Source organism: Nannobrachium achirus (assembly GCF_963921795.1).
Source record: "Nannobrachium achirus genome assembly, chromosome: 19".
NCBI classification, from domain to species: domain Eukaryota; kingdom Metazoa; phylum Chordata; class Actinopteri; order Myctophiformes; family Myctophidae; genus Nannobrachium; species Nannobrachium achirus.
The window spans coordinates 40,098,542-40,115,083 of record NC_137826.1 but is presented as its reverse complement, the minus strand read 5'-3'; the positions used below and the strand labels follow the sequence as shown (position 1 = coordinate 40,115,083).

Below are 16,542 nucleotides of genomic sequence, written 5' to 3'. Positions count from 1 at the left end.
TAAAAACAATTTAAGTTTAGTTAAGTCTGACTCTGCTAGCCACTTACAGAAAATAATGCTGCCAAATATTTTGCAATTGCAAATCCTTTGTGTAAATAAACTGAAATTCATACTATTGCATGACTATTTCTTTATCATGTTTCACAAGCATCTGGGTCTACAATGCCAGGGGTGTAAAAGTAACTGAGTACATTTACTCAAATACTATCCTTAGTATAATTTTGAGGTATTTTATACTTCACTTGTATAGTCTTACTTCTAGGCTACTCCAGTAAATGCTCATGCGTTGCATTGCATTGTGAGCTTGTAGATCTGCTATTTTCAAAAAAATTCAAGTTGATGCCAATACCTTCGTACTTTTATTCAGTATTACTATTTATCTCTATATATTCATGTTATTCCTGGCACCGCCCCTGTTATCCTGTTCATATCCTGAAAAAGGCGGGGGCTGAAAAAGCTGTCCTGAAAAACATCATTTGATTTCCTGTTGTCCTTGCATTAAAGTGTCAGTAGTTGGGTTCTGGGTTGCCATGTCTGCTTATAATAAGCAATTTGTGTCTCGTTAAGATTTTTATTTATCCAGCCCCCACCATGCAGTTGTACAGTGAAACCCAAAATTCAAAAATGGCAAAAATAAACTTTGCCAAAAATCTAAAAATGAAGAACTCGGGAACGGGAACAAAAGGCAAAACTCAAGAAAAAGGCAAAAATAACAAACACTGCACTAGGCTATGGGGCCCTTGCAACTCTCACTGAGATTTGTTCATCTCGCTCTGCAGCTATAGACAGAAAATCACACAAATCAGTACACAGTATCTCTACAGTGATGTGATCATGACGGATTTGTCCGATATCATATTCTATCTAATTGGCTAAAATTGAATTCCAAGGTTTGCAGGATTGCTCCTTTTTGAACAAATTGTCTCAAACGCAGCCTGCTATGTGTGTGAGATTTTGCACACACATTCCCACTAGGCCAAGGAACAGATGCCACCCTTCTCACATTGGCCTGTTATAGAGTCACCAGTTGGCCAAAAAAAACACCTGACCTGTTCGGAAGAACACTGCTTCTAGTTTCTCTTTGATGTCTTCTTTGCTTTCCCTTGATGCTTTTGCCTTGGCCACTTTATCGCTGCTTGCAGCTATATTTAGTGGCCAAGGCCACGAAGTGGCAATGCCTTGGCCACTCATTGTTATTGGACTTCATCACTATTATTATTATTATTATTATTCCGCCACTTTTGCTCTAGCGGCTAGACCGTGCAGTCGCTTTTTACGAAACTCGGCAGTATGGCAGAGGACTATGCCAAACGGCTAAAACGCGAAGCTCGCAACAATCGGCCAAAGGGTGGCGCTGTAGGAAGCCTTCGAAAGTGCAAACTTTGAACTGGTGTAGCTCTTGCCCTGTTTCAGGTACAGCAATGAAACCTGTATACACTTATGCGTCTCCTCATGCCGAACAACTTTTACGCTCTGACTTTTGACCTCTGACCTTTACCTCTCCCACAATTTTGAATTATATGCAAAACAGTCAAAATCTATCTCCTCCTGGGATTTTCGCGTAACGTGCGCAAAACTTTTTTTACATGAACTTTGGACCAACACGGTCATCGCACAGCGGCCGGATTTTCTTTAAAGCGAAACATTATTTTTTAATAATTAACCGTATAATGCAGTTTCATGCAAATTATTCTTCTGCCTCTAAATCATACATGCAAAGTGACACGTTCATGGCAGTATGGCAGAGGACTATGCCAAACGGCTAAAACGCGAAGCTCGCAACAATCGGCCAAAGGGTGGCGCTGTAGGAAGCCTTCGAAAGTGCAAACTTTGAACTGGTGTAGCTCCTGCCCTGTTTCAGGTACAGCAATGAAACCTGTATACACGTATGCGTCTCCTCATGCCGAACAACTTTTACGCTCTGACTTTTGACCTCTGACCTTTACCTCTCCCACAATTTTGAATTATATGAAAAACAGTCAAAATCTATCTCCTCCTGGGATTTTCGCGTAACGTGCGCAAAACTTTTTTTACATGAACTTTGGACCAACACGGTCATCGCACAGCGGCCGGATTTTCTTTAAAGCGAAACATTATTTTTTAATAATTCACTCAATGTTGCAGTTTTATGCAAATTATTCTTCTGCCTCTAAATAATACATGCAAAGTGACACGTTCATGGCATTTGGCAAATATGTCGAGGGTTAGTCCAAATATCACTGAAAGCAATCTTACTCCAATTGGCCAAAGGGGGGCGCTATACGAAGCGTTTGAAAACTCAAACTTTAAAGGGGCATAAGTCATGCCTCGTTTTGTTTGAAGACATGCAACTTGCTTACACGCGTGCCTTGACTCAAGCTGAAGACATCTGTGTCTTTGTTAAGTAAGCTCCGCCCTTCGATTTTCCGCCTTTTGGAGCAGTTCGTAAAACACTTAAACCATCTTTTATTCCGGAACTTTCGCGTCACGTGCACAGAACTTTTTTTACATGAACTTTGGACCAATATCTAAAGATCTGTCAGATCGGATTTTTTTAAAATTGAAACATGCTTTTTTAATAATTCTATCAACATTGCAAGTTTTATGCAAATTATTCTTCTACTTCTAAAACAAACATTTAAAGTAATATTTTCTCACTCTGCAGAGCTGTGCATAGCTCACATGGTAAGGCCTTTGTCTATCATTCCAGAAGTCCCCTGTTCAAGCCTTACCTCATGCATTTAAAATACATTTTACAACATTTTGCTGTGAAAACCCTGGTACTGCAACTGAACATGGCAACCCGACCAAACATGGCAACCTTCTTAAGCAAGGGTATAAATAGTGGTTGAGTTGAGGCCACTCCCCCCCTCTCAGATTGTTTGAAGCCGCATGGTGCTGGTGGTTGCTGCTACTCACTGCTACATTATGCAGCAGCTGCAGGTCTGTACACTGTTCATTATTCCAACAACTATTCCAATTTCTAACAGTTTCATTCATTATACTTACCCATACTATAATTTGTCTTTTAGATTTACCTCACCTGAACATACCTACCTGATCCACTCGATACACTGGCTGTGTATGATGGAGGAACAATGTGTCACTTGGTAAGCTGACCATGTGCTCTGAAATGTTATGTTGTTTTTGGTTTTGGTATCTAAATGTTAAACGATTTCTTTTGGAATGTAATGCTTGTATGTTAGCTGCAACGTTGATTATTGAATTGATGTATTTTGAGTTTAATGCCAATGCCTAGTTGGGGAGATTAATGGAATTATTTAGTTTCAAGCCTGTAGTGCAGCAGATTATTTGAATTTGTTGTTTTTCTATTCATTTGGCCTTTTTCTTTGATCCAGGCCAGGTTTATTGCCTAGAACTGAATCTGAAAGATGGCGAGCCTGCAGAAAGACTGACACAATCCTGTCTGACCTATGGTTATGGGTAGGAAAAAGCAGCCGCAGTGACACTCATTCCTAGTTTGATTTGATTTTGAAGTAATGACTTTGAGTTTCTTTATAAAGTAATGATGTTTGAGTGCATTCATTTATTCGTTTATTGTTTCAAACCATGCAGGGGAAGCTCAGCCTCACACCTGAAGCCCATCTGACAATCAGCTGACAATCAGTACCAGCTCCCAGATTGCTTCATTGAAGCCAAAGAACGGCAGTGTAAGTGGGTTCATTATTCTGAATTGTGTGGAACGGGCAGATTGAACACCTCTTCTCTAACTTGTGGCTCAACTGTAATTATTCTGAAGCTCACCTCATTTCTCTCTCCCTCCCCCACCTAGGCTGGCTGGGTTCCAACACCCCCCAATTGGAATCCATAGTCTGCTCTGCCCACAGGACGGCAGCCCCATGTGAGCGCCTAAAGTTCCAAGTTTTGACCCCCAGCCGCCTTCCCCTCAACGTTTTTCAATAAAAACAATTTAAGTTTAGTTAAGTCTGACTCTGCTAGCCACTTACAGAAAATAATGCTGCCAAATATTTTGCAATTGCAAATCCTTTGTGTAAATAAACTGAAATTCATACTATTGCATGACTATTTCTTTATCATGTTTCACAAGCATCTGGGTCTACAATGCCAGGGGTGTAAAAGTAACTGAGTACATTTACTCAAATACTATCCTTAGTATAATTTTGAGGTATTTTATACTTCACTTGTATAGTCTTACTTCTAGGCTACTCCAGTAAATGCTCATGCGTTGCATTGCATTGTGAGCTTGTAGATCTGCTATTTTCAAAAAAATTCAAGTTGATGCCAATACCTTCGTACTTTTATTCAGTATTACTATTTATCTCTATATATTCATGTTATTCCTGGCACCGCCCCTGTTATCCTGTTCATATCCTGAAAAAGGCGGGGGCTGAAAAAGCTGTCCTGAAAAACATCATTTGATTTCCTGTTGTCCTTGCATTAAAGTGTCAGTAGTTGGGTTCTGGGTTGCCATGTCTGCTTATAATAAGCAATTTGTGTCTCGTTAAGATTTTTATTTATCCAGCCCCCACCATGCAGTTGTACAGTGAAACCCAAAATTCAAAAATGGCAAAAATAAACTTTGCCAAAAATCTAAAAATGAAGAACTCGGGAACGGGAACAAAAGGCAAAACTCAAGAAAAAGGCAAAAATAACAAACACTGCACTAGGCTATGGGGCCCTTGCAACTCTCACTGAGATTTGTTCATCTCGCTCTGCAGCTATAGACAGAAAATCACACAAATCAGTACACAGTATCTCTACAGTGATGTGATCATGACGGATTTGTCCGATATCATATTCTATCTAATTGGCTAAAATTGAATTCCAAGGTTTGCAGGATTGCTCCTTTTTGAACAAATTGTCTCAAACGCAGCCTGCTATGTGTGTGAGATTTTGCACACACATTCCCACTAGGCCAAGGAACAGATGCCACCCTTCTCACATTGGCCTGTTATAGAGTCACCAGTTGGCCAAAAAAAACACCTGACCTGTTCGGAAGAACACTGCTTCTAGTTTCTCTTTGATGTCTTCTTTGCTTTCCCTTGATGCTTTTGCCTTGGCCACTTTATCGCTGCTTGCAGCTATATTCATACTTATAATAGACCTACATTTACAGGCATTTTGGTTTGATAAGGTTGTGGGCAGAACAATTTGTCCTTGTTATTTGACTATTTTTACTTTATTAATTATAATTAAAGACACTTCATAGTGAATTAGTGATTATAGTAAATAGCTGTCATGATTGTTGTTATAGCTAGATCAAATTGTGATTAGAATATAACGCCGGCGCTCCTCCGTCATCTCCACCGAAAACAAGCGCTCCGCCCTTGTTCCATTGTTGGAACCGGGATGTTGTTTTGATACACGCTCACCCAACACACGTGTAGCTAACTTCAGCTGGGTCACCACCCACCATGACAACCAGGCATACTTAATGAACTGGTGGGTGTGGCCACATATTTTAACTTTTTTTTCCTGTACACTTTTTTGGAAAAAAATCTTCCTCCTAGTATAATCATAATACCTGATAATCATGTTTTAGGGGGGGAAAAAATCATGGCACTTCACCTTTAAGGCTACGACGTGACAGAGAAATACAGCCTCACCCAGGGAAGTGCTGCATGTGAGCGATGGTGTCCGGGAGAGGCATTCCGTAGGTCTCTGGGAGAAGGAGGCTTAGCAACCCAGACACAGCTGTGAGACTCCCTATGAGGATGTAAGGCAGTGAAACGGAATAGCTTCCTGTGGCACAGCATGAAAAGAAAGAGGAGAGTGAAACAATCAGCTTGGGTGTGAAGGGTGCACTCACTACACCGTAATTTAACACAACGAAACACATGCCAACATGGCTTTATAAAGGTTCAAGTGAACGGCTTGAACTAAGTTTTAAGTGTTGTTGGTCACGAAACAAACCATGTCTTCTGAAAAGCAAAGTGGGTTAATCTAGTGGGGTCTGTGTGTGTGTATGTGTATGTGTATGTGTGTGTGTGTGTGTGTATATATATATATATATATGTCATAGTATATTGGAGAAACAGCACATTCGAGACGCGGAGCACTCGTGGTGCGGCACGGGGCGGAGCAAGCGGTCGCCAATACAACGTACTCCAGGCGGTGCGCCGCTCTATTGTCCACGACACTGCGAGCGGCTACCGAAGCCCCCCTGTATCCACGAAGCCCAAACGAGTTACGAGGCCCCCCTGGGTCCACGAAGCCCCAAGCGGCGCGAAGGCCAGCGGACCTTGGTCCTGCTCTTCGCCCCCGAGCGCCGCAGGCGCGAGTGGCCGCGAAGAGCGGGCCAGGGCCGCGCGGCCGGCGGAGCGCCGCGCGAGTTACGAAGCCGTGGTGAATGCAATCGTTATATTTATGCCCAGGCCGTAAGGCCTGGGCAAGCGCACGTTAAACGCCCTGTCCAAGTGACTACAATGGAGCTAATGGCTAGGCTAGGCTAGGCTAGGCTAGGCTAGGCTAGGCTAGGCTAGTAAATAAAGAGTAAACACTTCCGGTCTGCGGCGAGTTCAAAGCGTGACGTAACTCTCTTATCCAGTGGCTGACGTCGCCATCTGGTGGTGATTAGTGTGTGGTGAACGTCAAAACGAGTGCTCCTTGACAACTTTTACTGGTTTCTTGAACATACTGTAACATATATATATATATATATATATATATATATATATACTGTATATATATATATATATATATATATATGTATATATCATCAAATTCATACATAACTGTAGTACTAGTGTACCAAGCTCCCTATAGATGCGTTTTTAACCTTTAGGTGGCAGCAAACTCACTAAATTGTCCTAGGGTTTAGATAACATGGGGCTCTAAAACTCCGGATACATGACACATGGAATTATGAGTTAAAGTATGATTAATAAATTGTCTTTTGCCCTGAAAAGAATTAACCCAAACTGAAGTGAAAGATTGAGAAGGTCAGTGTTCTAGTGGTTCTCAACTCTAGCACTGGGGAACCACCATACTGTTGTATTGTGGTTCCCCACTGAGTATTGTGTATTGTCAAGCAATGAAGTGTCCTTACGCAAGTAAATAAAGTATGGTGCAGAGATGCTGCCTACTCTGGAGGCCATAGAGCAGGCTCCTATTGCAGTATTCCTCAGCACAGTGGGGTACAGCTCTGCTGAGTAGGCATAGATGATGGCAAACGCTGCTGTCACCCCAAACTTCCCCATCATCTCCAGAGCAATGGCTAAGGGGTTCAAGTCTGAAAAACATGGTGAACTGTTTAGTTGAGTTTAACCCTAGAACACTAACGGTGGGTGATTTCCACCCGGACGATTATGTTTGTGATTTTTATAATGTTGATGATGTCTGAGGTGGGTGGTCCTTGGGTACCTTCAGGATGCTCAGTGACATCATAGATGGTATAGGTGTGTTTTCCTGCCCCCATCCCTGTTCTTTTTTTTTTTTTACAGTCAGGTGTCCGGTGAATTTCACCCAGCGTTGGTGATAGAAATAAAAATAGAAATCCCATACTCCCACAATTGGCAAATGACTTTGCCTTCACTGGATCAGTATCTCACAAGTCCCAGGAATGGCTGGACCAAAGGAGAAGTTCCCAGCTCCTATACTTTTTAGGAATATCTTTAAAACAATACCCATTTTTTTCACAGATTTTTTGCCAAAATAGTACCACATCAATACAGCATGGAATTGTGGACAAACTGTTATCCAATGACAACAAAATATTCTTTTTTATTTTGTGTCTGAGAGCTAGGCTAAATCTTATTAGTGTCTCAATTGCTGAATAAATGATGGACCTTGATATGAAAAGGGCTGAAAACCACTGGTATAGAGGGTGTTCACTAAACCCAGTGAACATTCTAACCAGAAGAACATCTGCTGTTTCTTGGATGCCAAATAAAGGTGAGGGGAAAAAATAAAAAGGACATTACTTGACTTACTTGATGGAATGGTATGTATGAAAAGCAGCACCACCCCTCCCAGGAAGAGGGTGGAGAAGAGCGACAGTCTTCTGGAACAGCAGCGAAACATGAGCCACGACATGGCATAGGCTGGCAACTCAATCGCAGCTGACAGGAAACAGTTGAAGTAGGCACTGCCGTGCAGGTTGGAAGTGTTTAGAGATAGTGCAAAGTAGGCAATAGACAGGATATTCCTGGGGAGGCAATACAACTTTTCAAATCAGTCAATCACTTTTGGTTGTGCACTCTATCGAGGCTCCACAATGTGATAATATATATGATTTGGGGGTTTATGCGTTCATTATCTATGGCAGTTTTTGTAAAATACTGTAGGTCCCATATTTTATAGCAGACATTGTTGGGGAAGCTACTTTTAAAGCGTAGCTTGTAAAGCAACCAGTAGCTCACCATGGCAGTAGCTTGATCAAGCTACATTTCTACCCTTGGAGAAATGTAGTTTGTAAAGTTATCTACATGTACATAGAAAAATTAGCTCAGCTACTTTTTTCCCCTCCAACATTAAATTGTGGTGTATATGAAACAAAATATAATATCCTACAATAAATACCTAGGAAGTCACATGCCAACAGAAATATGCCTATCAACTGAGTTCTATACTTTTATTTAAAAAGGGTTGATATTTTCTTCAGTAAACATCTGTGTTCCTAGAGTAAAGTTCCACGAAAAAAGAGGATCTGTTGAGGATACTGTTACATGAGCCATGCCATGCCATGGTGCCTTGTATAACTGCCCCTACTGTATACTGTACATTAACTAAACTCTTACATGACTTTTGATTGCAAATCTTAACACAACCTACTGTAACTGTAAAACTGTAACATAACATTACAGGAAAATGAATTGGGCCTATAGTCTTTTCGATGCCAGGGCAGAATCGCTTGTTTACCCGACACATAAGAAGTCTTATCAGATAAGCGATATCGCTTGGCACTTTGCCAACCACTGTGTAGATAAACCTACCCATCCCATGGTATAACACCCATGGTAAAACACCTAAACTATAATAGAAACCTCGAGCGAGCATCACGCAAACTTCAACCAAACAGGAAGAATCCTGTATGTACCGGCATAGGCTGGCAGAGTAGCCTTAAAACAGGGGTCTTCAACAGGGGGTCCGGGACCCCAAGGGGGTCCTCAGAGTTACTATAGGGGGTCCTCCAAATCTTTGTGTGATAGCAGGTTCTTTTCTCCTTTTCTATATTAACCACTTGAACCCTAGCGTCCATATTCCGAGAACTTTAGCCAAAAATAGCAGAAGCTCACAACGCCTCGCACTGCGAGGTGTGCAGACTCACACCCCAGTAAGGATTGCCACTAATTAGAGTTATTAAGAGGACCCATTCCCCGGAGTTGTCTGTGTCTCCCAGACTCCCACTCAACAGTTCTATGGACTGCTATAACAAACGGACCCTCAGCTGCAGACCAAGAGTGTGACTGCGGACCGGGCTTCCATGGAGCATGCTTGTGGATTGCCACTATATTATATTATACCACTATACTGTATTTTATCTTAACATTATTATATTCTACCACACTATACTATTTAACATTATTGTTATACCATACTATATTATAAACTATCTTACACTATTATATTTACTATTAGTTACTACGGTACTTGTATTTGCCTGTATCTCTCTCTCTGCTCTCCTTCTCTCTCTCTCTCTCTTTCTGTCCTCCCCACGGTCAAGGCAGCTGGACACCCACCATAGAGCCTGGGTCGTTTCTTCCAGTTACGGGGGAGTTTTTTTGTTACCACTGTCACAAAATTGCTTGCTCAGGGTGGGGTCTCTGCTCTACAGTATATGTAAAGTGTCTTGTCTTGGTATATTCATTTCATGTTGTTGCCCAAATTTGTAGCTTGCAACTTGCACTTTTCCCCATTGCATCTGTTCTCAAGTTATTTTCCTAACACATAAACATAATAGGGAGAATTCATAGTACTTATGGAAAATGGTTAATTTTCTAATTAAACTAATCCATCTGTTTTTTACATTAATGCTCACAGACGGAAGAGAGAGGGGGGGGGGAGACAACATGCTGTGCAGTTATATAAATGTCCACTTGGTTCAGATTGATCGCTGTGTGTTTTGTTGTTCAATGGCTCAGCTGGAGGTGATGCACGTTGGAGATTGGAATGCGTGTGACATGTGCTGTGTCACAGCACCAGAGGAGGAGGTCACCGGGACAACAGGAACTCACCAGACCATCCACAGCGTGACAGAGACCCAGCGGATGTTTCTGGTACGCAGCACATCACAGATGTTGTGGGGCTCGTTCTTCACAGGCTTCACGTCTGTCTACAAGACAGCAAAACGTGTGCACATGAATCCATGGTCTCATGTTGGACTTCAAACCTAAATGAATTCACTGAATACCCAGACATTCCATCTCACCGGGGTTCACTTCCTAAATTACCGGTACATGTATTCGTTTTACCACCTGTTACATTTCATAAAAGCATCTGGGAACAATACAGTCAGCAAACTGGCAACCTGTGCTAATTACAGTGCAATGACTGTTGCTAATGAGTGTTGGCACTGTTCTCTAAGCTGCCATCCCAATCAACGTGCACTCGGATATGAATGATTCCATGCCACTGAACAATGACCCCAGAAACATTCAACTCCAATTACCCTTTTAAGATCCTTCTATTTTTATTCTCATGAATTTCAGCATTCAGAATGATTAGATAAAGCATACTGTAATGCTGAGTGTGATGTAGAACATTCAAATTGTGTCAATACCAATGTGTACTAGTCTGCGAGTATAACAATGTACAATTAAAATTAACTGTCTTTTATTTGGGAAAGATAATTAACCCAGTTAGCTTTTTATATAGTCTTACAATCATCAAAACTGCAGTTTCAGATACCAGGATGTCAATTCAATCACAAAGGATGTAAGTGGACATAGAGTGTATTTCTGTGATTGCAGTGCAATTCTGCTATGTATGTATGTGTGTGTGTGTGTGTGTGTGTGTGTGTGTGTGTGTGTGTGTGTGTGTGTGTGTGTGTGTGTGCGTGCGTGCGTGCGTGCGTGCGTGCGTGCGTGTGTTCTTCTGAGCAAATGATTAGGGCCATTCTAATACATTATTCAATATATGCGCTGACATTAGAACCAAAAGGTATCTCACCTGCAACGTACTAAAGATGACCTGCGGAGCCTCTACGTTGTTCTTCTTAGCAGCTTCTCTCAGTATGGCCTCAGCCTCCTCCACTCTTCCCTGAGAGATCAGCCACCGAGGAGACTCTGGGATGAACCTGCCTCATTACGGAACACAGTGGAGAGGGAAGGTTCATGCTCAAAAGCAAGAATGGTTAAAGTGCCGTCAGTCATATTCATATTTACAATGTTACATATTTACGTAGTCACATTTTACACCATTCACAGCAGAGGTTGCATAAAAAGCTGCCTTGGCAGATATGCACAGAAGATATAAAACTGAGTGTTTTCTTACCACCAGAAAGGCACACAGAGAAGGCCAGGTGTGGTGGTAGCTAGAAGAAGTCTTCTCCAGTCTCTGATGAAGAAGGCTAACAATGGTAGCAGCATGTAGCCCACGGCAAAGAACACACACACACCCAATGTCGAGTAGACTGTGCGCACGGCTGGGCTAAATATCTCTGTTCCTTTGAGAGAAAGACACAGCGGAGAATTTACTATAGGCTGCTACATTATCCAGGATTGATTAGCTGATCTATTATCAGCACTGAATGGTATTTGTGGTGGATGGGTGGATGGATGGATGGATGGATGGATGGACGGACGGACGGACGGACGGACGGACGGACGGACGGACGGACGGACGGACGGACGGACGGACGGACGGATGGATGGGAGGTCAGCTGGATAATAAGTAGTATGTAGGAGTACAGAACTAGAAAGTCAATGAAGGAAAGGGTGAATAATTAACCCCCATATAGCTCTGATAGACCCTAGGCAAACTGAAATACCTGGGACGAAAGCAGCCACATATATGTAGGAGTACAGAACTAGAAAGTCAATGAAGGAAAGGGTGAATAATTAACCCCCATATAGCTCTGAAAGTCCCTAGGCAAACTGAAATACCTAGGACGAAAGCAGCCACATAATTAGAGATGTGTCCCATCCCAACGACAAAGAACATGGCACAGAACACGGCCCAGGATGGGGAAAACACCTGGATGAAAGTGAACACTGTCTGGACTGCCATGGTAGCAAAGAGCACTATTTTCCTCCCAAACCTGTGGAGGAGAGAATTAATTAGAGAGTTAATAATTTAATGTAATATGTAATATACGCAGCTGTAAGGTCCATTTGGGTTACACTAACACTCTCTGGGTGAAACAGTGAGGGTTTTATTTGTGACAAAGCAAGGCGTGCTGGCTAAACTCTTACTTCCTCTGGTCTGTGTGAGGTATTCACCCTGCCGGCCAATTAACCACCACACTTGACTAATAGCTCACTTCATAGGAAGGTATTGACCTTATTAGCATGAACACTGATGTTGTCTTGTCAGAGTCCACAGGGACGGGACATCGTAAACCAGTTAACTGTAAACCGTTTCTTGGAAATAAGCAATATAAGCAGTTGTTTAGGGCCACAACCAATAAGGGGGCCACATCACAGGAAGAAGATTCTTTTTAAACATATTGTTACATTATGGCAATATACTATGGTATAACAATATGCCATCTTCTATCCAAAAACTAGCGTTATTATTTTAATATGCCCCCCCCTTCCTCCTTCCCCATAATCCCCAACTTCACTCTAAGCCTGGCTGCCTGTACTTGATTCATGAGCAAGTCAATAAGCTCCCAAAAAGAACATTTTGACTTATGCACACATCTGTCAGTGGGGGCCACCTAAAATAATCTTGCATAGGGCCACCTGTGTCCTAGAACCGGCACTGGCTAGCTCATGGGGAAATCTGTGTTCTCTGTGGTGGTTTAAGGGGCCTAGCATGATTTTTGGAGCCCCTGATGATTGTGCTGTGTTTAATATCAATGAATTGAGTACAAAAGGACCCCGATGTAAACATGCCATAGTGCTTCCTTGGGTTTAAATCCTATTAGTAGACCTTGAATCTGAATTGTATTGTACAGTATGTTTCTGAGCGGTGCTCCTGGAACAGCAGCTAAGCTCCAACATCTGGCTTTGACCGGTTCTCAAACTGGTGGGTGTGTTCACAAATGTCCAGTTTCCCAAAAATTTCCGCTTCCCAAAAAATGTCCGGGCCTTAAAGGAAACTGAAGCGTGGCCTACATCTGGCCTGATATGGCCTACATCTTGGCACAAACGGCTCAAAGTTTGTTGTACGCCCAGGGTCCCATTGGCCAAGCTTCGCAGGACGAGCTGTGATTGGCTAGGACCGCTCACTTCACACAAGGTGTGTTTTTTTCCTATGCGAACTGCTAATAAAGTATTCAATCAATCAATCAATCAAAAATATCTGATACTATATATACCCTTGCTTTATTTACTTTATTCACTGGACACTTAATCAAGAGGTGGATCAAAGGAAACAACACTACTTTTACATGGAAAAGCATTACAAGAGATCAAGTGAGTGCTGCTGATTGTATAGTAGATGGCATCGATACAAAACCGCCTAATACTTGTTACTATTATGACATGATCACCTGTCCGATACCTGTCCTGATATGAAGGAGCCGGTGAGTACTCCACAGAAGAAAAGGGAAGAAGTCAGTGGATTTTTCCATTTGTTATCACACACCAGATCCCACTGTAAGACAAACATAAAGCAGAAGAGAGAACTCCTACAGGATAAAGGATAAACAAGTGAAATGTTAAGTGATGAAACAATAAGAACCGCAAGGTTCCCACAGTTAGTGTCGAAGTGTCGTTGAGCAAGACTCTGAACCCAATTGCTCCAAATGAGCAGGTTCGTGCCTTACATGGTTTCCTTGCTATCGGTGTATGAATGTGTGAATGTGTGTGAATGGGTGAACGTAATGCACAATCTCTGTAAAGCGCTTTGGACAAAAAGCCTATTAGCCGATTGACCATGGGTTGTGACTCGTGACCTGTGACGTATGGCTAAGTTGATGATGTAGCTTTGATAGGCTGACTCTGAGGAATACCAGTCACTTCTCCAAAAATCCAACTCGCCAAATCAACTTGCTAGGACACCTCGCCAATGAGCAGGGTTGTCAACATTGGACTGTCAGTCCAGGAGAATCCAGGAGATTTATTTTTTAGGGGGTGCGCTTAACTCCCCAACAGGGGTCTGGTGGTCCTCCCCCCAAAACTTCTTAACAGATATATTTTCCTGTGTTCTGTTGAATTTTGTGCATGTTTGATACTTTTATCAGGCTTGCTTTACTAGCATGGGTAAAATGCCAAATGTAGGCGTACAAATTTGATGACTGAAGCAAAGTAAGACATCCTTAATAATGACTTCTCATCAGAAAATATTTAACATAGTAGATGTAATTGCCAATCATCCTGGCGAATCCAGGAGCATTGACAGGCCTGCCCAATGAGCGTGGACAATTTGGCGAGTTGGATTTTTGGCGAAGTGACCGGTTACCACTCTGAGGACCCTCTTGGTGTCCCGGGCCCCCTGATAATTACTACCAGAATATAGAGATTTGAATTATTATTATAAATAAAATATAGACTATAATTTACTGCCACTTTAATGATTCATGTGCTAGAAAATCTCAGTGCCAAGCCATAACGTTTTGAGGTAGCTAGACTTATTGGATAAAGGCTAAGCCAAGGAATGAATGAGTCATAATAACAGCCAATGTACAAAATACACTTCACAGCAATGAATACAATGCATTGTGAGCTTGTAGATCCACACACAACGCCTACCTACATTTGTTTTCAAAAGGAGCTTTATTGGCATGAGAACACATACGTTTATTGCTAAAGCAAGTGTCAAAATAAAATAAAAACATTTGAAAATGGGGAACATAATAGGCCTATACAGTTGGAGGGGGTACAGCATTGTTGTGTAAACAGAGTTATGTCACATTGTGTCATTTTATATACAGGGTATAAAGCTTAACAAATAGCAGCATTTTCTTTTCTCAATACGATTTAAATAGTATAAGAAAAATAAGAGCTACTACTTAAAGCCAAGGTAGTAGCTCTGTTTCTAACTCTGCTATGTTGTTTCATACTGTGCAGTAGGTCTAGATGTCAAGTCAATTAACCTGCCCCCCCCCCCCCCCCCACACACACACACACACACACACGCGCACGCGCGCGCGCGCGCACGCACGCACGCACGCACACACACACACACACACGCACACGCACACGCACGCACCCACACACGCACACGCACACGCACACGCACACACACACACAGGCGGTTCTACCTCTGATACGATAGTCGAGATGTAGGTGGCGCGGTCATACTCCCATCCGTCCAAGCAGCCCTCCTGCTGAATGTCGGACAGGTTGACGTCGATCCCCGGGACAAACCCTCGCTCCGAAAAACTTGTGATAACGTCTAGTTTGTATCTGGAGCACCTGCTGAGCGCAACGACGCCCCCGCTGCCACTTATTTCCTCCAAGGGAATACTGCTGTTCCTCCATTCGTTGGTGAGGTTGGCGCTGTCGGGAATCAGGCAGCTGTGAGCCGGTGTGTCGCCGAGGAACACAATGGACAGACCCGAAAAGCCGTTTGGAATGATGCTCAGGCACAGTAGTAAGAAAACGGTCTGCTGAAACGGTCCCCAGTCACCGAGAAACGCGGTTGAGTCCTCATAATCAGTCATGTTGTTGTAGGCTAAAGGGACAACAGAGCACACTCAGTGCATGGGGGTGGGCTAGTGGTAAATGCAGTGTTTTATAGATAGAGGAGACTGGGAGAGGGGTCGTCGTTTTAAGCGAGTGCTCAGCTGGCTCAGCTGCCTATACGACCCCACTGGGACATGGATGACAAATGACCTATAATCACAGCAAAAGTGGCCTCTTTTCTTGACAATGGTCTCTCTCTCTCTCTCTCTCTCTCTCTCTCTCTCTCTCTCGCTCGCTCTCTATCTGTCTGAAAATATGATTGTTTTAAAAATAGTGGTCTTGTGTCTCACTTTACCCCAGCACCGGAGTAAACTGAGACAGACCAGAGAAATCAAGGGGGTAAAGTGATCCAAATACTCTTTTCACTTAAAACACACTACACACACACATAACCCCCCCCCCCCCCCTCCGTCGGCAGGTTAAATATGCACAATACAAACATGTACATAGCAGAATCATTTTTAATAGGGTTTGTCCTGTCGTTTCACCAGTGTCAAATAATTTTGCACACGGGCAGAAAGAACTGGAAAAACCCTATAAAAAGTGTATAAAAGGGTTTACCAAAATTCTCTCAGATGATCCTTATGTAATTTTTCCATTTCTGCAAAGTATATTGTTGTATTGTGCATAACTAATGAGACAATTAGCATAGGCCTATAGTCAAATATGCTGATTATCTCATTAATTAAGCACAATTCAAAAATGTATATTGCAGAAATGGATTCTACAGGGAAAAATACATAATAATCAACTGAGAAAAGTTTGGTACACCCTTTAATCAGGTTTTACCCTGTCTATCATGTTGGGGTAATGTGAGATAGTGTCTCGCTTTACCCCGAAGCAATTG

At 42.4% G+C, this 16,542-nt stretch overlaps 1 protein-coding gene across 1 annotated transcript; it reads right to left on the bottom strand.

Moving 5' to 3' along the window:
• Positions 1–5,563: 5,563 nt before the first annotated feature.
• On the bottom strand, positions 5,564–15,673 carry slc22a21 (solute carrier family 22 member 21; the record flags this gene model as incomplete). The annotated part of the gene is made up of 9 exons (XM_080749844.1): positions 5,564–5,703; positions 7,010–7,192; positions 7,893–8,107; positions 10,137–10,234; positions 11,071–11,197; positions 11,395–11,566; positions 12,006–12,160; positions 13,559–13,662; positions 15,272–15,673. The coding sequence occupies 9 exons, from the start codon at positions 15,671–15,673 to the stop codon at positions 5,564–5,566; spliced, it is 1,596 nt and encodes a 531-aa protein (XP_080605970.1).
• Positions 15,674–16,542: the final 869 nt, after the last annotated feature.